The sequence below is a fragment of the Sus scrofa genome, chromosome 2 (assembly GCF_000003025.6).
Source record: "Sus scrofa isolate TJ Tabasco breed Duroc chromosome 2, Sscrofa11.1, whole genome shotgun sequence".
Taxonomy (NCBI): Eukaryota; Metazoa; Chordata; class Mammalia; order Artiodactyla; family Suidae; genus Sus; species Sus scrofa.
Window position 1 is genome coordinate 44,967,748 of NC_010444.4, and position 20,458 is coordinate 44,988,205.

General features: G+C 46.3%; 1 protein-coding gene across 1 annotated transcript in view; it reads right to left on the minus strand.

Moving 5' to 3' along the window:
* Positions 235-20,458, minus strand: part of SPON1 (spondin 1) — a 331,696-nt gene continuing 311,472 nt past the window's right edge. The window contains exons 8-16 of the mRNA XM_003122966.6: positions 15,954-16,155; positions 14,816-14,956; positions 14,045-14,120; positions 12,835-13,017; positions 8,325-8,495; positions 8,081-8,248; positions 7,061-7,225; positions 4,863-5,126; positions 235-2,973 (exon numbers count right to left, since the gene is read on the minus strand). Coding sequence (XP_003123014.4) covers positions 2,810-2,973; positions 4,863-5,126; positions 7,061-7,225; positions 8,081-8,248; positions 8,325-8,495; positions 12,835-13,017; positions 14,045-14,120; positions 14,816-14,956; positions 15,954-16,155 — 1,534 coding nt within the window. The 3' untranslated portion in view covers positions 235-2,809. The remainder of the gene's footprint in view (positions 2,974-4,862; positions 5,127-7,060; positions 7,226-8,080; positions 8,249-8,324; positions 8,496-12,834; positions 13,018-14,044; positions 14,121-14,815; positions 14,957-15,953; positions 16,156-20,458) is intronic.

The following is a 20,458-nucleotide window of genomic DNA, read 5'->3' on the forward strand; positions in this document are numbered from 1 at the left end:
ATCTACGAGCTATGCCACAGATCATGGCAACTCCGGATCCCCAACCCACTGAGCAAGGCCAGGGATTGAACCTGTGCCCTCATGGATACTAGTCAGACTTGTTTTCACTGAGCCACAGCTGGAACTTCACATTTTAGCCATGGACTTGACCTGGACTAAGGTTCTGTTGAATTGTAGTCATGTGAGAATATGTAATCAATCTTTACTTCCTGGAAGAAGTACACAGACCTTGGCTACACTTAAAACACATTTAATGCACAAAGTTCAAATTAAAACAGCACAGAATCTTTAAATTCTGGGTCTAAAGAAGCCCAGCCTTTATTCTCATTTGCTACAACAGATATCCTTCAAATAATGCATTAACAAGATGACAGGTGAGTGACCCCATGTTTGGTTGGGAGATATATCTCTGAACTTACTGTCATCTTAAAATGTGGATGTAAACTGGAGTCTGAGTGGTTTGGCATTGATAAGAATATACACAACAACTATGGTTGTTCTTTATATGGCAATTTTTACTATCTTATAAGCTGTTTACTCTCTTAAGTGGACGTCCAAACAGATGTCATTTTTGTAGTAAAAAGTCTTTATTTCCAAAATGATTGGTTAGCCAGAAAAACTATAAACCAAGACTTTGGTAAGAAAGAGATTTGATGCTTTTTATAAATCCCCCCTTGCAAGCAAAAAAAAAAAAAAAAAAAACAAAAAAACCCTCCAAAACCGAAAAACGAAAAACCAAAGAAAACCACCTAATGTAACAAGAAAAATGTTACCCATTCTCAGCCGTTAACCAGTTGCCTCGTTTTAAGTCTCCAAAATTTAGGATTAAAAATGTACACAGTAGGGACCAAATAACATGAGACACTAGGGTGGCATGTCCTTACCTAGGAATTGCCATTGTATGGAACTTTGATTTTTCATGGTTTGGGAGGAAGGATGCCTCTAGATAGCTAAGAGTAACCTTGCAAAAGTGAGCAGATTCTGTATCAGGACTCTTTTTTGGTCCAAGTAGAAAATTAAACCTCTTATTTCTTTATATTTTGTGTTGCTTTGTGGGAAGAGAAAGCCAGTTCAGTTAAGGATTGAAAAAATAATGTTGGGAACAACCCAAACATCCAAAAGGCTCAAGAATGGTAATAGTGGCCCCTCTAGAGTGAGGGAGCAAAAGGCATATCTTTTTCTGAATGACTGAAATGGATACCTGTAAAAAGACCCAACCTTCTGAATACTGAGTTTTAAAACTAAAACACGAAAGACAGACCCAATGAGTTTTTTATTGAATAGTCTCTCTTGTGTTAAAATGGTACAGATTCAAGGCTATAGCATATATATATATATATGCACACACACATATATATATATATGTTGTGTTTGGAATATCCTGATGTGTTTAATGCAGATTCTTAAAAGTAGTGTATTCAGAGCATTGTATGCATCTCTTCCATGGTACATATTTGGATTAAGCATGATAAAGGCGGCCTGCAACAGAAATGAAATGATAATTTTAACAATGAACGAGTTGAGTAAACTGAGGGACTCCACTTGGTAAAATGTCCTTTTACATACTAATCCTTGGTAGTTAGTCTCCCTGAATTTGGTGTGCTTATGAGTGCTCGGAAGGGGTGGAAAACCATGACCTTCCCTGTGGTTGTGTCAGAGAACCAGACCCCTGGTGTGGGGGCTTGACATAGGTTTGAATTCCCAACAGACTTTCCTGCCAAGTTTGATTATGTAACATTCCTTTCTCCCTAGATTTGTCTTATCTCTGAAATACTTTTTCTCTCTACATATAAAATGTTATGACTTAAAAAAACTCTTTCAAGTCCAGACATAGTATTTTTGTTGAAGGAATGGCTTGGTGGGCTGTGGTGACAGACTCAGCAAAATGTTTGCATAACTAAAAAAAAGTTTTCTTGGTAGATACTGGCTTGAAAACTTAAGAGTCTTGTGTCAGAAGATTTAAAAAACTCAGGTTTGGGACTGCTATATATAGAGGCCAGTTTTGCTGCCTGGGTTCTAGTAAGGATCTAGCATCAGAAGGTTCATAAGGCTGGCTTCCTAAGAAAATTTTGTCCAAAAACCCCCTAAAGAAGGGAAAAATAATTTCTAGACTTAGTACCTTTTACCTTAGATATAAGAACTGGTTACCTGACATTCAAATAAAGCAGCCATCATTTCTTTCCTTTGGGGCATCAGGAACCAACATTAAGGGGGTGACATACATGCATTCACAATTTCTCAGTGAAAGAAGAAAAGCTATCCAGCATCAGTACTTCTCTTCCTGTTTGCCAGCTCCATTTTCCCCAAGAACTATTGATGACTGAGGAGACTCAACAAGGACCCTAAAGTTCCACTAAATGAGAAGAGATGGGCAAACAACAGTTTCCTGCAAGAGCAAGCAGGCCACAGATGAGAACGAGGGGAATCTGCCCTCCACCTGATGGGGGTGGGGGGGACCGTGGACAGAGGCAGAGTTAACCTGCAGACACAGCTGCCTCTCCAGGTGGAGGAGCCCAGGTGGATGCTCCAGAGGGACACACTTCTACTCAGTATGGGTGGCTGACATTATTCTCTTGAGCTGGAGGAGGGCCAGCTGAGGATGAGGGACCCCCCCCCCACCATCTGTGCCACCAAAAAGTATACAGAGGGATGTCCCTGGCACCCCCAAAACTACTGGGCATACTGCACTGCAGAAATGAAAACTAGTGTACACAATTTAAACTGCTTTAAACAAACAAGCAAACAAACAATCCAACCATTGGTGACTCTGGGGGGTCTAGAGTGTAGCCCTAGGGAACGTGTGCCCTTGTTAACATGGATGGACATTGCATGCTCTGATCTCCTTCTTGTCTTTGCAGCTGGTAAACTGGGAGCTTTTGAACCTCTTCTTTACAGTCATGTAGCGTTCCTGAATCCCGCCTCCACACAGTTTGGTGCATTCCGACCAGGCCGTCCAGGGGCGCATCCTGCAGCCTGAAAGCATGAGAAGACCTTGTTAGGCCAGCAGACACTGCACTCTAGGAAACAACTGTCAGCCTTGGTTAGTTGTCTGGGCTCTTATCCACAGTGCCTTGTTGAATTACATAATGGCTAGAGTCCTTATTAGGGACTATTAACTCATATGTGATAGACTGCAAAAAATGGCCATCAGTACCTTGCAGCTCTTCCCTATCAAGGGGCGGAGTCTGTTTCTCCACCTCTTGAATCTGGACTTGGCTATATGACCTGCTTTTTTGGCCAGTGGGATATGAGCAAACCCGCCTTGGAAAAAGCTGTCAGGAACCTTTCTACCACCATGTAAGCAAGGCCAGCTGTATGCTGGAGAGACCACGTGGAGAGAGGCCCCAGAAATGCAGGTGAATCCAGACTAGGCCTTCTAGCCCCAGCTGAACCACCAGCTGACGGTAGCCACTTGAATGACCCCAGAAGAATTATCCCCAAGTCAGGCCAAGCCTCTGCTCTACGGCATCATGTTAATTTCATTTCTCTTTTGGGGTGGCTTGTTAATGCACCAGCCACTCAAGGAGCAATGAATTACTTTCTCTTGGTGTTTTGCTCCCCCAAGTCCTCAGCCTCCCCAGTTCTAAGTAAACTCAGGTATGCTTTATTGTTTTTCTTGTAGTTAGACATGCATTTCTCAAAGAAAACTTCCCTGACCCCAAAATTAGGTTAGGTCTTTAAAAAAAAAAAAAAAAGGCTTCTATAGCACTCCTTTGTAGAACCAGTTACATTTATGACTATTCAGTCAGTACTTTGCTAAGTTTCATGGCATAGTGCCTCCTGGCACATAGTGGGGCACAATGAATGTTTGTTGACTGGCCACATGACCACCATGTGCAGCAGACAGCATTTTGATAAAGGAACAGCTCCCTTAGTGAAAAGATAGTGAACTTCAGGTGGAGGTGTAATGCTTATGGAAGAGAAAAGAAAAATGGGTAATTTGAGCTGCACCTTTATAAATAGAAACCCATTAACCTTCACTCATACATAGCTCCTCACCCACTCCAGGGAATCCAGACCAGCAATTAGCCTGGATCCAAAACTGACCATGGATCTTCCCAATTACTGTTTCATTGTTTTGTTGATGATTTTGTGCTCTTGGTCTGGACCAGCGTATTCAGCAGTAAAGCCTTAGGTGGATTTTTTTTTTTTTTTAAAGTCTTGGAACTCCCTCAGGTTATGCTGGAGGAGTGGGATACACAGTCTCTCCCCTGGCTACAGAGAAAACTTATCCAGCTTCTGTGTCTCTGTTTTTTTGTTGTTGTTTGCTTTTTTGCTTTTTGCGGCCACACCCTCGGCATATGGAAGTCCCCAGGAGAAGGGTCGAATGAGAGCTATAGCTGCCAGCCTACGCCACAGCCATCGCAACACCAGATCCGAGCCGTGTCTGTGACCCACACCACAGCTCACGGCAACGCCGGATCCTTACGCCACTGAACAAGGCCAGGTATTGAACCCGCATCCTCATGGATCCTCGTTGGGCTCATTACTGCTGAGCCATGATGGGAACTCCCTCTTGTTTCTGTTTTTGCCACCTCAAACCACTCAACACAGGCCTGTTAAAAACTTCATTTACAGAATCAAGTCTTCAGCTGGCCGCTGGACCTTTCATTTTCATGGTCTGGTTCCTACCCTACCTCTCCATCTCAGTGTGGCAGGAGAGGCAGGAAACTATGTGTTCCTTCTGCATCCCACTTGTGACTTGAACATACCTTGCTTTTCAGTATCTCTGTACCTTTGCCATTCTTACTGCTGCCTGAGGCACCCTTTTAACTGGCAGACTCCTACAAATCCTTTGAGACCCATTCAAATTTCCTCTGCTTTGACATCTCCCTGGATGCCAGCCTCACCCTGAGCAGTACCTGGAAACTGTTCCCCGTCCGACTCTTCCCTCAGCTGCTCACTTCTCCGGCTCTCTCGGGCCTCCCTCCAGCGCAGTTTCTGGATGGATGGATTTCGGAGGCACTTCCGGATGCGGCACTTTTTCCGCTGCACAGTCTCTGGGCAGGGCGCGCCTCCAAACTGAGGCTCCATTTGGATCATGCGGGTTCGAATCATGTGGCCTTTCCCACATGACTTGTTACATTCTGACCACTGGGACCACTCGGTGAGCTCACAGTCAATGGCTGGCAAGACACAGATGGGTGTGAGTGTATCTCATGTCTGATATAAGATATGGTCACTGACACTCTCCTCTGAACATCTCAACACAAGCCTATGGGAAAGGCAAAGCAGGTCCTATTACCCATTTTACAGACGAAGAAACTGAGGCTTAAGAGACAGGCTGACTTCATCTAGCCCCCATGGTTGATAAGCAGTAGATGCAGGATTGGTACCCAAATCACAACCCCCATGCTGGGCCCTCTTCATGGTTTGAAAAGGCTTTGGGGGTGGGGGGGACTTTGAAGATTAGTCCAAAGCCTCTTGCCCTGCTCTGTGTACTTCTGGAATATTGTCAAATTAGCCTCAAGCGGCACAGATCCGCTTCCCACAGCCAAAGACCCTGATTTTTTTAGGAAGGCACAGCTCATTGGTGCCATTTTTCAGAGGTGACCATACTAAGGACATTGTAGTAAGACCCAGGCAATGGCTCTTGTTCTTGACATCATCCTGGGCCTTATTTATGGTGGTCTGAGAAAAACACAGAGATCAGAAGTAGGAAATTCAGGAGAGAAGAGAGACAAGTACAAGTAGTGTTGCAGTTTATCATGGTAAGAGATCCAGCACATTCTTCTCATTAAGCCAGCATCTTACAAATGTGGAGCGGGGAGAACCCACCAGAGTGATTCTCAAGATATCTCCTAGGGAGGCAAATGATTCCAAACCTCTGCCTTTGCAAAGTGAGGACCAGGCTGGATGGCTCTTTTGTTCCCTGTCTCAGGCCTTTTCTCCCACTGGGAGCTTAGGCAGCTTTCCTGAGTGCAACATGGGATAACGGTATTTTTCTCACTAGGTTTTGAGGATTAAGTGAAGTAATGGTCTCAGCCCAGTTCCTGGCCCTCAGTAAATATTCCCTAAGTGTTCTTTTTCTTTCTTCATTCAGTGGCCCCAGATACAGTACCTGTGGATGCAGAGTCTTGTTTAAGTTGGTAACAACATCTCAGAAGGTTCTGCAGCCCCGGCTCTGGTGAGATGTGTTGAACTCTGGGTCAGTCTTAGTTATTAACAGTCCCAGGCTTTGTTTCATTTGATGGTCTGGGTCAACACATGACTTTGGCTAAAACAGCCTAGGAACTGTGTAATATGTGACACTGATGGAGGCTCCCCACTTTGGCTAGGTCCAGTGCTGGGCACTTTGTACCATGCCAATTATGTGGTTTAATTCTCAGAGCAAGTTCAGAAGTTTTTCTTGCTTTCTAACAGATAAGGGACAGTGATGCTAAGTATCTGCTGAGGTTTCTGTCGCCAGGCAGGCAGCCTGAGTAGTAACAATGGAGACGAAGCACCGAAGGCTGCACGTGCATGTCAGAGGCAGCCAGAAAACAACAGATCATAGCAAGCATGTCTGACTTCCCACCACCTAAGAGGGAAAGCTCTCAGGGAGGACCAGTTAGAGAAATGGGCGCTCTCTTTGGAAATTAGTCCCCAGACAATAAACTCAGCTCATCCCAATGATCTGGGAGGAGATGGGGGTGGACGTGGAGCTTTTGAATGTATTGATTTTGTCAGCTTGTCTTACCAAGGCTGCAGAGGTACAGGAGTCATTGGTTTAAAGTCTGTCCTGAGGTCACAGGAAAATAAAGTGGTCCAAGGAGGAGGACTAGAATTAAAAAGCTTGGGAAACCCATGTGTCAGACAAGCCTCTAATTGGGGTGGGGAAGTAAGTTTTATTGAGCCTGTCCTAAGTGTTTTCCATCTAAGTAAGTTTCCTTTTGAGACTTTGCAGCCCTTTACAGTTGGGGTATTTTTTGTAGGCCATAATGGAATCCCCCTTTACCACTGAGAAGATTGAAAGTTTAACTAACTTTCCTAACACAGAATAAATAGTCATTTTGTACTCAGCCCGGGGCTGGTTAACAGGAGGAGAGGAGAGGTGGCTTGCAGGAGCTCCAGGACTTACGGCATTCGGGCAGCATGCACTTTTCCACCTGCTCCAGCTCCTCGTTACAGTCCCCGAGTTCGGCCAGAGACTTGAGCATCCGCTGGCGGGTCCGCATGCCCTTCCCGCAGGTCACACTGCAGTCACTCCACTCGGACCACGGGGACAGCAAGCACGGGATGGTGTCTAGGTCAAGAGCCAGGTTTTCCATTGAAAATGGGCTCCCTTTGCTTTCTCTGATCTGGTGCCCCCCACCCTCTGTCCTCCGCTGGGGTCCCTTGAGTAAAGTGTTGACCAATGTATTTAGATAACCCAAGTGAACCCCCTTGGAGCTGGGAGGGACTCAGCAGACCACTGCTCTTGTCACTCTCCTGCATCTCGCTGGCTCAGCTGGTGCTCATGGCGTGGCATCAGATGGGCCTCAGTGATGAGTACACAAGTGCCCACTTGAAACACCCGAGGACCTTTGAGTAGGGTCTCACAGAAACATCCCACATGCCCCAAGAACCATGCACTAAAAGATAAGCTCAGTGATGCATTTTTGGATGCTTCGGTGCTGAAATCTCTAGAATGGGCGAGTACTTGGGTGCATGTGTACATGATGTGTGGGCCTGTGTGAATTTGTTTTTTTTTGTTTTTGTTTTTTTTTTTTGTCTTTTCTGTGTGCATTTGTGCACAGAGCAGGGGTTGTAATGCTTTTTATGGGGCCACAGGCAACCTCAACATAGAATGAGAGGGTCTCTTGTGGCCTGAGGAATGCACACCTTGCCTACATGTGTCACCCTCCCCAAAGATACTCTGGGGTCCTGTCAAACACAGCTACAAGTGAATTCCATGCAGAGGCCGCTAGTTTGCCACCCCAGCATTGCTCAGAATGGCTCTCTGCATCTGGATGATGTCCACACATTATAGACCTTATGTTGTTCCTAGCAATATGCTGCACAGACAGGGACCCATATTTCCACCTGCAGCTGCTCAGCCGTAATGATGATAAGAATAGGGCTGCTGTGGTCCACTGTCCCCTCCCTCCTGCCCACTCACGGCACTCGGGCATCATGCACTTCTCTGCCTGAGACGTCTCCGCCTTGCACATGGAACCGTCCGCCGGGCTCATCTTGACCATGCGGTGCCGCTTCTTCATGCCCATCCCACAGGTGGCACTGCACTCGTCCCACTCGCCCCACTCGGTCATCAGGCAGCTGCTGGGAGCTGGGGAGTGGCACTGGGTCGCATCGGTGGCCTTGAGAGCCCCGAGCCTGCCCCTCCCTCCCAGGGCCCCACTCACAGCATTCCTCATTGACGGTGCACTTCTCCGTCTCCTCGGTGGGCAATGTGCACACGGAGCCGTCCTCTGGGAACTGCTTCACATACCTCTCACGGGACCGCATGCCGGTACCACAGGAGATGCTGCAAGGTGACCAGGTGATCCACTCGGACATGGTGCAGGTGGAGCCGTCTGCAATACACAAGTGAACGGGCACTGCGGAGCTGGGAGATTCGGGTGACCGGACTTGCCCAAAGGCAGGAATCAAGACCAGGTGGCATTCAGGGGGAGTTAGGAGTTGAGGATGGAAGCCCATGTAAAAGGCATAATTCTTTAAACTAGGAATTGTTCTCTAAAGGAAATGCCTTTTTCCAGGTGCACAGAGCACTCAGGAGTATTCCTTATCTCATGAAAATACATTTGAGGAGTTCCCGTCGTGGCGCAGTGGTTAACGAATCCGACTAGGAACCATGAGGTTGCGGGTTCGGTCCCTGCCCTTGCTCAGTGAGTTAACGATCCGGCGTTGCCGTGAGCTGTGGTGTAGGTCGCAGACGCGGCTCGGATCCCGCGTTGCTGTGGCCCTGGCGTAGGCCGGTGGCTACAGCTCCGATTAGACCCCTAGCCTGGGAACCTCCATATGCCGTGGGAGCGGCCCAAGAAATAGCAACAACAACAACAACAAAAGACAAAAAGACAAAAAAAAAAAAAAGAAAATACATTTGAAAGATGTCTGGATCTGCATGTGTGTGTTTGCCTGTTCTAAAAAAAAAAGAGGGAAATGAAGTCATCCAACCCCATCCATTTACTCATGTCAATAATGATTTATGGGTTGCTTAGTGTTATGTACTGAGGTTAAAAAGAGTGTCAGATAGGAATTTTTGTTCTACTCCAGAAAGAGAGATGGGCACATAAACTGACAATAATTCTAGGTATTGAAAATATGACAACAGAGATGAGCCCAGGGAATTGGAATAGAAAAAACTCGCTGCTTGGAGTTCTGGGGAGGATTTCACACAAGAGGGCACATCTGAGTGCACTCTTGTTGGGGTAGAGAATATCTGTATTTAAGATGAAGGGAACAGTGCTTGTGAGTAGTTTTCTACAGGGCGTATTGTGTGTGTTCCTGGGAGCTGAAGGTAGAAAGAAGGATTGAAGTTAGCATGAAGCCAGCCTATACATGTCCACAGGCTGTCATGTGCACATATGTGATGGTGCTTACACATTGTTGTTTGGTCTCTGGACAGTGCAGCAAGACAGACAGCTGGACCCGGTGTTAGACGCAGGGAAATTCTGACACGTGCCACTACACAAATGAAACTTGAGGACACTACGTTGAGTGAAATAAGCCACTCATCAATGGTCAAATACTGTATGATTTCACTTCTATTAGATACCTAGAATAGTCAATTCTTAGAAAGTGGGATGGGGGCTGGGGGGAATGGAGAGTTAATGTTTAATGGGTCTCTTGTTTGTTTTGCAAGATGCAAAGAGTTCTGGATATAGACAGTGGTGATGGTTGCACAACAATGTGTATGCACTTAAAACCACTGAACTGTACCGTTAAAAATAGTGAAGATGGTAAATTTGATGCTATATACTGCAAAAAACCAAAACGACATTGTACAACTATAAATGTAATAAACTCATTGAGTAATATAAAAAAATGAAGAAATACCAATTAAAAAAAAAGTATAGCTGAACATGTTTCAGAATTATCATTGCCACCTGGATGCCACCTGAACACCCCTATGGAGAAGGTGGTTAAAGACCTCAACTCCCCCTGCAGGCTTCAGTCAAATGCTGCCCTTCCCCATCCTCATCCCCAAGACAGAGAAAGAGCCTCCAACGTGACCAGTCCTGTCACAGCTTCTTCCCTGCCTGCTTGCAGGAAAGGCCGGCCTATCCATGCAAGGTTCACATCCCTCTGAAGTGCCTTATCCTGGGCACAGGCACCACCATGGAGTGCAGCCGGGAGAGGTATTTAATTAAGACTGTTTCCTGGAAAGAGCCAGAGAGTGACCTGCACAGGGGGGTAAGCTTTCTTCAATTATCCTCTGCTTAGAAGTGGTTTTCTTCCTGCCATAAACAAGCCCAGCCTATACACTTCCTGTTGCCTCCATGCACCTCTGAGACAGTTAAGATCAGAGCACAGAGTATAGCTCTGTTCAGGCAGAGAGAGGAGTTGGGCCCCGGAAAGGAGGCCGCTGGCCTCTGTACCACAGTCAGCACAGTGCCATCATGAAGCTTAAGCAGTCAGGACACAGGCCCTGCAAGCTCACTGTTCAAGCCTGACCTTTGACCAGTTACCAAGAGAGACGGAATTGCTGCAATCAATCCAAAGGTCCTGATACAAGGAAGTGAGGGCTGTGACTCAGGCTGAGGTGGGACGTGCATGGAGGTCTGTGAATGACACGGCCGTAGGGCAGTGATCTAGATTCAATCTTGGCCAACCAGTCTATATGCTTCTTTTTTTTGTTTGTTTGTTTGTTTTTTTGTTTTGTTGCTATTTCTTGGGCCGCTCCCACGGCATATGGAGGTTCCCAGGCTAGGGGTTGAATCGGAGCTGTAGCCACCGGCCTACGCCAGAGCCACAGCAACGCGGGATCTGAGCCGCGTCTGCAACCTACACCACAGCTCACGGCAACGCCGGATCGTTAACCCACTGAGCAAGGGCAGGGACCGAACCCGCAACCTCATGGTTCCTAGTCGGATTCGTTAACCACTGCGCCACGACGGGAACTCCTATATGCTTCTTAAAAAGACTGGAGTTAAAGCTCAGGAGCAGGCAGCTTGTGGTTTGTAGTTTGCCATGATGTTTGCCAGCTCTTCAGTAACGTGCGTCTTTTTTTTTTTTTCTTTTCCTTTTTTAAAAATTTTTATGTTTAATATTTATCAGACATATAGTACAATTGGATTATTTTGATCAATGTGTTATAATGACACATGATATCACTAAGATTTACTTTAGTGCTTTGAACCTTATATAAAACAAAAGTATTTTAGTCTATATATATAAAACTTGGTAGAAAAATATGCATGATTAAAAAGATATATTAAAGCACAAAATATATTACAGTAGTGAAAATTATATGAGGAAGTAGATTGGAAGTACAAGTTCAGGGAGAAAAGGAATGCAAAATTTCTGACAGTTACAGAGGGCATTTTCAAGTATTTTTCTTTTTTTCTGATTTTTCTTTTTTCAATTAGTTGATTTACCATGTTCTATCAGTTTCTATTGTACAGCAAAGTGACCCAGCCATATAACATCTTTTTTCTCACATTATCCTCCATCAAGTTCCATCACAAGTGACTAGATATAGTTCCCTGTGCTATACAGCAGGATCTCATTGCTTATCCACTCCAAATGTAATAGTTTGCCTCTATTAACCCCAGACTCCCAGTCCATCCCACTCTCTCCCCTTCCCCCTTGGCAACCACAAGTCTAATTGACAAGCTTTTGCATAGCAAAGGAACCATTAAAAAAAAAAAAAAAAAAAAAAAAAAAAAAAACCCAAAAGACAACCTACAGAATGGGAGAAGATAATTTCAAACAATGCAACTGACAAGGGCTTAATCTCTAAACTATACAAACAATTTATACAACCCAACAGCAAAAAAGCCAACAACCCAATTGAAAAATGGGCAAAAACCCTGAATAGACATTTCTCCAAAGAAGATATACAGATGGCCACAAGCACAGGAAAAAAATGCTCAACATCACTAATTATTAGAGAAATACAAATCAAAACTACTATGAGGTACCACCTCACACCTGTCAGAAATGCCATCATTAACAAGTCAACAAATAAATGCTGGAGAGGGTGTGGAGAAAAGAGAACCTTCCTACACTATTAATGGGAATGTAAATTGGTACAACCACTATGGAAAGCAGTGTGGAGGTACCTCAGAAAACTAAATATAGAACTACCGTATGACCCATCAATCCCACTCTTGAGCATATATCCGGATAAGACTTTCCTTGAAAAAGATACATGCACCTGTATGTTCATTGCAGCACTGTTCACAATAGCCAAGACTGGAAACAACCTAAATGTCCATCGACAGATGAATGGATTAAGAAGATGTGGTATATTATACACAATGGAACACTACTCAACCATAAAGAACAAAATCATGCCATTTGCCACAAGATGGATGGAACTAGAGACTCTCTCTCATACTAAGTGAAGTTAAATCAGAAAGAGAAAGACAAATACCACATGATATCACTTAGATCTGGAATCTAATATAAGGCACAAATGAACCTTTCCACAGAAAAGAAACTCTTGGACTTGGAGAACAGACTTGTGTCTTTTTTTTTTTTTTTTCCATGGCTGGGCATAGGAGGGTGGAGGTTGGTCAGTCAATCTCAAGAACTCTTTTTTGATGTCACAAGACATGTCTGTGTTCACGGCCCTCAAAACACTGTTGGAGATGAGAGTCTGCTTGACCAGGTATGAGCCACCGGCATAGCCAGGCAGGACCCTCCCTTCCTGAGCTGTCAGGCACTCACTGGCCTAGGTATCCTTACCTTCGTCGCTGCACCCAGGGCCCATGCAGGGCTGGAAGTCCTGGGTGTCGGGGCAGGGGACGCTGAGATCCAGCTGTGCCTTCAGCATGCGCTGCCGCATCCTCTTCCCTTTGTCGCAGGTGGAAGAGCTGCAGGCGGACCACGGGGACCAGTTGGAGTAGATGCAGGTTTCGGGGGTGTCATCTGGGAAGAGTATGTGACATGTTTTCTCTGGAGCCCGTAGAAGCCGTAACAGGCTCATGTGGGGACAAGAGAATCCCTGCCGTCTGGCCAGCCTCAGGGAGCCTGGGTACTCTTGGGGTGCAGGCAGCCATTTGCTTCCCTTTGAGAATGATAATGTTAGCCTTTCACCAATACAAATCTAGACAGCAGCATAATAAGCAAAGATTCTGTTACTATCCCTTCTCTACGCATGGACAGCTTTTCATTTTCAGCCCCTCACCTTGGCAGACATCATTTCCATACAGGTGTGGGCATATCCTAGGCATTTGGGGAAGTGCAGCGTTTTTTGTGTTGTTGCTTTTCTTCCCAGGGCTCCCGTACTGTGTCATGATGAGAATAAGGCCAGTGTTCACTGAGCACTTACTATGTGCCAGCATCATTTTAAGAACCTTACTGTTTTGTCCCATTAGAGCCTTACCACAACTACGAGGCAGATCCTGTTATTATTCCCATTTTACAGTTGAGGAAGCAGTGGTAGAAAGGTGAGCTTGCTCAAGGCCACAGTTAGAGAGCCCAGGTTGTCTGGCTCCAGATCCTGTGAGATAACGAGCTGAAGCCAGGGCTCTGCCACTGCCTTCTGACTGTAGTGTCTGGATTCACTTTTCTTGCTGGGCAAGTGGACAGACCCTGCTGCTGCCTCAAGCTAGTGCGAGAATCAAAGCAGAGAGGAGCCATCTGGGTACTGTGATTCTTTAAAATATCACATACATTTGCATAGGCCCATGCAAACGTATGTGATATTTTAAAGACCTGATACTGTTGAGCATATTTGCCAGTGTCATACTCTCACCAACTCCCTTATACTTGGTGTCTAGCCCTGGCCCTGTTTTGGATTATCTCTCCAGCTGAAATCCTCAAAGATGGGATTACCTAGTTGAAGGATGCATTTGTGGTTTTTAAAACATGTTAGCAAATTGCTTTCCCAAAAGATAGTTTATTTTTAGTTCCCAATGTATGTTGCCACCTGCAACAAAGGGAGACACTTTACCTTCATCTTTCTCTTCTGGAGCCAGGTCTGCTACAATATCATCCACATTGTCAGGTACAATGTTGCACTGTTCCCCCTGCAAAAGGAATTTTACTTGCAGGGCTCACATTAAAGAATGGAATGTGTATGGGGGGGTTGGGAGGGATGAGGGAGGATATAAAATTGAATGCCCACCCTGCATACAAATCCTAGGCCGTGCAGAGTTCCGTGTCAACTTTTACAACTTGACTGAAAAAGAAATGGCAGGGAGTTCCCAGTGTGGCTCAGAGGGTTACAAACCTGATTAGTATCCATGAGGGTGTGAGTTTGATCCTTGGCCTTGATCAGTGGGTTAAGGATCCAGCATTGCCATTGCCATGAGCTGTGGTGTAGGTCACAGACTCAGCTTGGATCCTGCGTTGCTGTGGCTCTGGCATAGGCTGGCAGCTGCATCTTGAATTTGACCCCTAGCCTGGGAACCTCCATATGCCACATGTGTGGCCCTAAAAAGCAAATAAATAAATACATAAATAAAAACAACCAACTTACTGATCTATGGCCGACATTAGCAATTGATATGGCATTTATGATGAAGCGTAGTTTCCCAAATCATTTTGTCAATGTACCACTATGTTCATTTTGCTCATTTACAACCTATGAATAATTTACATTCTAGAAACTCTGGAAGGCCCAGGCCACATCCTAAATATGCTAGGGACCCTAGGATTCTGAAGAAGGGGTCCAGCCTCCTGCTGGGAACGGTCTGTGTCAGGGTGAGCTCTAACCCAGTACCTTCCGGGCGATTCTCTCGATGACAACTCTGGCGACTTGAGTGATGGACCCGCCCTCTGGATCGTAAAAAGGACTCTGAGGATGGTCCAGACTAGTCAGGGGCCGGATCTTCTCCTGGGGAATTGTGGGCTTGTTGGGTGACTGCAGTAAGAACACAGATACAGAGAGTGGGAAATAAAACTGGTTAAAAACCACAAAGGCAATTTGATACATGATCAGAACAAAAACCTCGACAGGAATTTAACAAGCATAAGTGCTGTATATATTTATAGAGTTCTATTCATGCCACCGGTTGTGTAGGGAAATTTGTAGATCTATACTTTCAAATTCTCCCATGTACGCAGTAGGTTTATGCCCAGATGAAGATGCCGAGTTTCAGAGAGCCAGTTCCAGCTAGGAAATAGCCGAACCATGTTGGCCCGAGTCCAGGGTTTTTCCTTCTAGACCAGGTGTCAGCAAACTTTTGTCTGCAGAGGGTCAGATGGTAAATATTTTAGGCTTTATGGGCAATACTCTGTTGCAATGGCTCAACTCAGCTGTCACAGTGAGAAAGCAGCCCCAGACAACATGGGGTCGGATGCATGAGGCTGGGTTTGAACACTCCGTTTACAATTAGGGACAGTCCAGACTTGGCCCCCAAACCATAGTTTACCAACCTCTGTTCTAGATTGGTTTTTGGGTGGCTCCAGATTTCAATGCAGTTAGTGTGCTGACTGAAAAATACTGACATTCATGGGAGAGTCCAAATTCCTTAGCCTGGCCATTCAGAAATCTTCAGAATCTGGACCAGCTTAACCTGCATCAACTTCTGCTGTTCTCTGTTCTCTTTCTCTTTTTCTCCCTTTGCCTCCATGCTTCTTGCTTGCTGTTTCTTTGCTTAACCCTGAACTATCCTTCAGCAGAGACCCTCCTGGCATGCCCTGACTAGCTGCATGGATGCTTCCCAGAGCCCGAGTCACACAGCTGATGGGATCATGTTCTGATGGGATCATGGTGGGCTCCCCCATCGGACTGTGAGTTCATCTAGTGCAGAGCCTGAGCTGACTCACCTCCATGACTGGTACACCCAGAACAGGGCTGGGCAGGGAACAGGCATTTGGAAAGTTTGTCACTCACCACTCCAGGCACCCACACATACCTCATAGGTCACCCCACTGTCAGTGCCGGCATCCCAGGGAATCAGGTCCTGCACCACCTTCTGGACCCAGCCGCACTCTTTGGTGCACAGATCCTCTGCGGACAAGCCCACATTCCAGTCGGGACTGGGGCCCATCATGGTCAGGAAAGACATTAAGTGGCGCGTCCTGTCCACGGAAAATTCAGCCGAGGGTGCTGCTCTCCTGGAAACCAAGTACAGAGCCCATTACATTCTGGGCCCTGAGGTGCCCTCTCTGAGGGACATCTGGCCAGACAGCAGCTCAAGGATGAGAAGGAAAGAAAGAAGAGGGATTCTTGGTCTCCCACTGATTTCTGCCTTTGGCCACTACTAGTTTCTCTCTCCAGTCCCATCCATTGGCCACGTGTGGAGAGAGTCATATGCTACCATCCTATCCAGTTATAATGTGTCCGCAGCACTTACTGTTGTTTTGTGTTTTCTTAGTCATTTGTTTAGCTGTTTTTTGACTGTCATCTCTCACTGGAGTATAAGCACTAGGAAAGCAGGGATTCTGTCTGCCTTCTTCATGGCTTTATTTCCAGTGCCTGGCACAGCGTGGGTGCTCAGCCAATGTTTCTGAAAAGATGAATAAACAGATACTATGGGCTATGTGTGTGTCCAGCTGTGCTGCATGTGAGATGAACTTGACAAATATAAACTGCACAGGAGTTCCCATTGTGGTGCAGTGGAAATGAATCCAACTAGGAACCATGAGGTTGCAGGTTCAATCCCTGGCCTTGCTCAGTGGGTTAAGGATCCGGCGTTGCCGTGAGCTGTGGTGTAGGTCACAGACACGGCTCGGATCCTGCGTTGCTGTGGCTGTGGTGTAGGCCGGCAGCAACAGCTCTGATTAGACCCCTAGCCTGGGAACCTCCACATGCCATGGGTGCTGCCCTAAAGGGACAAAAGACAAAAAAATACAAAAATAAACTGCATAACAATGCCCCCCCCCCCGCCAAGCCTTTTCTTACAGAGTCTCATAGGTGCCCCAGAACGGACCCGGGGTAAGGATTATTGACTGCAAATTCTAGATGAGGACACTGAGGCTCAGAAGAGTTATGTGACTTGTCCAAAGTCACGAAGTGGCAGAATAGAAACCACAACCCAAATCAATCTTAGTTCAAGGTCTGTGTTCTTTTCATCATCTGTTTCTAAGTTGTCATCCCCCTGCCCCTTTCCATTCTCTAGAGCTCTCTTAGGCTATCAGAGGTGTCTCCCCAGCCTGCTGCCTCCACTGCCCTCTAGAGGCTGCTTAGAGCAAGGCCCTGCCCTGCCTCCACAGCTCACCATGGCCTCGCCCTGGCTCCCTGGCCATTGCCTCCAGTGCCTGGGGAGCAGGGACCCAGCTAAGGAGCCAGAGACCTTTGGCTGATGATCCCCAAGCTATGAGACCAGTTCATCAACCTCCGTCTCCTCATGTTGCCAAGAAGTCCTACGAGTGTCCAGAGCTGTATGAGATCAACGGTGGCCACCCAAGGGGCGTGGTAGAATTAGTCACTCAGCATACACTCAGTGGCACACCTGTATTCTTTTCCCCTCATGACACTCCTTGTGGACTTAGAATTATTACCTTGTTTTTTAGAATAGAAAGGAAAGCTTTATAGAGGTTAATGACCTTAGAGATGCAGCTGGGGAGGCTGAGGTGTGAAGGCAGCTCTGCCTGATTTTTCCCTGAGGCTGCTGACCATGGGGAATCCTTGGCTGGGGACCAACTCATCCGTTCAATCAGCTGGCAGCTGTTTGGGAGGCCCTGTGCCTCTCTTTTGGGACCAGCTGCTACTGGCTGCCCTCACCTGTCGGCCTGGTTGGGCTCTGTGGAACTGGGCCCCTGAGCTTGGCTCAGACGATGGGCAGAGAAGGAGGGAAGCCTGGGTGTGCATCCCGCATTGGCTCTTCGAGCTGTGTATTTCTGGACAAATGACCAAACCTCTCTGTGCCTCTCAGTGTCTATAGAGTGGGCAGCCCCATAATGCCTACTCTAAAGGGTTATTATGAGTGTTTAGTGAGAGAACTCACCTCTAGTACTTAGCCTAGTGCCTGGCAGTTATGACTATTGCTGTTATTGAGAGAAGCAGCACTGGAGGGTCCTATGGAGACCAGAAAACAGAGGCGGTGGGGCAGGGACGCTGTTTTGCGTGCACCTCACATTCCAGCCTGAGGCAGTCTAGGTTCTGACACCCGAGTGGCAGAAGAGCCTGGCCTGAGCCTGGCTTTGGCATCAGCCAGTCAGCAAGGTCCAGTCACCCTGCCCGCTACCCCAGAGGCTCCCTGCTCTCCGGCCAGGCCAGCCTGTTTCAGGTCCCTTGTTCACTTGCACCTGCTGGGAAAGCCCATCTTCAGTGGTCTTATGTTCTTGGACCAGCAGCATTGGCGCCTCTTGAAAACTTGTTGGAAGTGTAAATTATTGGGCCTCACCCCAGGTTTGCTTACTTAGAGACTACGGGGGTAGGACCCAGCATTTTGCTTTAAAAATCTCCCCAAGTGATTCTAATGGGTCTCAAGTTTGAGATTCACTGGTCTGCTCATCTTCCAAGCCTCAGTCACGAGTCAGCTCGTCTAGAAGCCTCTCTGATCCCCGGCATTGGGGCCAAGGCCCTTGGTCTGTATTTCCAGACACTGTGTGTAGGTCACTGAGCTGTGCCCTTTGATTTAATCTGTTCCTCACTGTTTGCTGTCCCCCATGAGACTAGAAGCTCCTTAAGGGCAGGATCCCTAAGTTTCACAGCCACATCCCAATACCAGGTGTCCAGTGGGCCAGCTGAACAAGTGGGTGTATGATGAGCTCCACCACTTACTAGATCTTGGGCAGGTAACTCACCCTCTTCCAGTCTCAATTTCCTCATCGGACAGTACCTATCTGCAAGGTTGCTGTGAGGCTCAGGGAGATGCTTTATTAGGAAGTCTTTATAAACTGCTGAGGTCCCACACTTACACAGTCTACTATTTAGTTAGGCACAAATTGGGAGACTTCATTTCCTTTCCCCATGTGTGCGTTTTTCCAGCATGTAGGTGATTGCTTTCAGCAGCTTCTTTAAAGACCTGGATTCTACAAGAACTACAGTCTGGGGAGCTATGGCACTGCTCACCAGGGGACAAACAGGACACAATCCGGGGCACCTTCCCCTAACTGCCCAGCAGAGAGCACAGGAATGTGGGCAGACTGGGGCTGTTTTATGCTCCCGCCTTCCTTGGCTCCTGCCCTTCAGAGCTCAGCAGTGCCTTGGAGGAAGGCTCTTTTTCCATCGCCGTAAAGACCAACCACGATACCTATTACTTTCCCATCTCCCTGAGCATGTGGTTGTGGGTCAGGTTAGTCATTCATATCTTATACCCCATGGGTGACACTATTCACCGTGACAACCCAAGAGGACAAAAACAGCTCTCCTCAGGAATCTAGAGCTGGAAAAACCAAACCAGCCCCATCCAGCGTACCGTCCTGACACTCTGCCCAGTTGAAGGATGTAACCATCTGAGAACATCTTAGGTTTTATGAGGCTTACACAGATCCTTCTCTTCTAATGCACTTTGGCTAAATCTGTAACCCAAGTGAGGTATCCTCCAGACCTTGGGAAGTGTTTCAAAGGGTAGGAAACTTGGGGCAACCAATCCCTACACAAAACACCTGACCTTAGGTTGGGTAATATGGTATATTTGAATCTGTAAAAGGCTGGGAGCTCTTTTCTGACCTCTTCAGTTATGCCTGCTCTATTCTTATACCTTTGACTGGAAAATTCATCTTTGTACCCCAAGCTTACATAATACACCCTGGAGGAAAAGTTTCCTGACCTCAACTCAAATTGCTTAGGACTGTAGCTGTCCCTTCTCAGAGCATGTTGAACATGTGCTTTCCTTGGAGTTTCTTATTTCATTTCCATCTTCCCTATGAGATTCCAAAAGAGTAGGGACCATTTTTTGTCTCGTTAACAGCAACATCCCAGTGCCTGGCATGCAGTAGAGTCTCCTTAAATATTTGTGGAAATAAATGAGTTAACCTAAGAAATGATTATGAGCTCTTGCACTTCCTTTGATCTTCGATCTTTTTGTTGTTGTTGTTTTTGTTTTGCTTTTAGGGCTGCACCTGCGGCATATGCAAGTTCCCAGGCTAGGGGTCACATCAGAGCTACCAGCCTATGCCACAGCCACAGCAATGCCAGATTGGAGCCGTGTCTGCGGCCTATACCACAGCTCACAGCAACGCTGAATCCTTTACCTCACTGAGCAGGGCCAGGGATTAAACCCACATCCTCATGGATACTGGTTGCATTCATTTCCACTGAGCCACAATCAGAACTACTGACCTTCAGATCTAATTATAAAATTGCCTCAAAGTATTTATTACTTCTGTAAGAAAAATACTAATTAAAATAATGAAATGGATAAGAATATATGTGAGTTTTCTTTAGGAAATATGACTGTGATTCTTTAGTTTGTCCAAACCATAATAAAAATTCTTATTCATGCTTTCTTATATTCTGTGTCTTCCCATA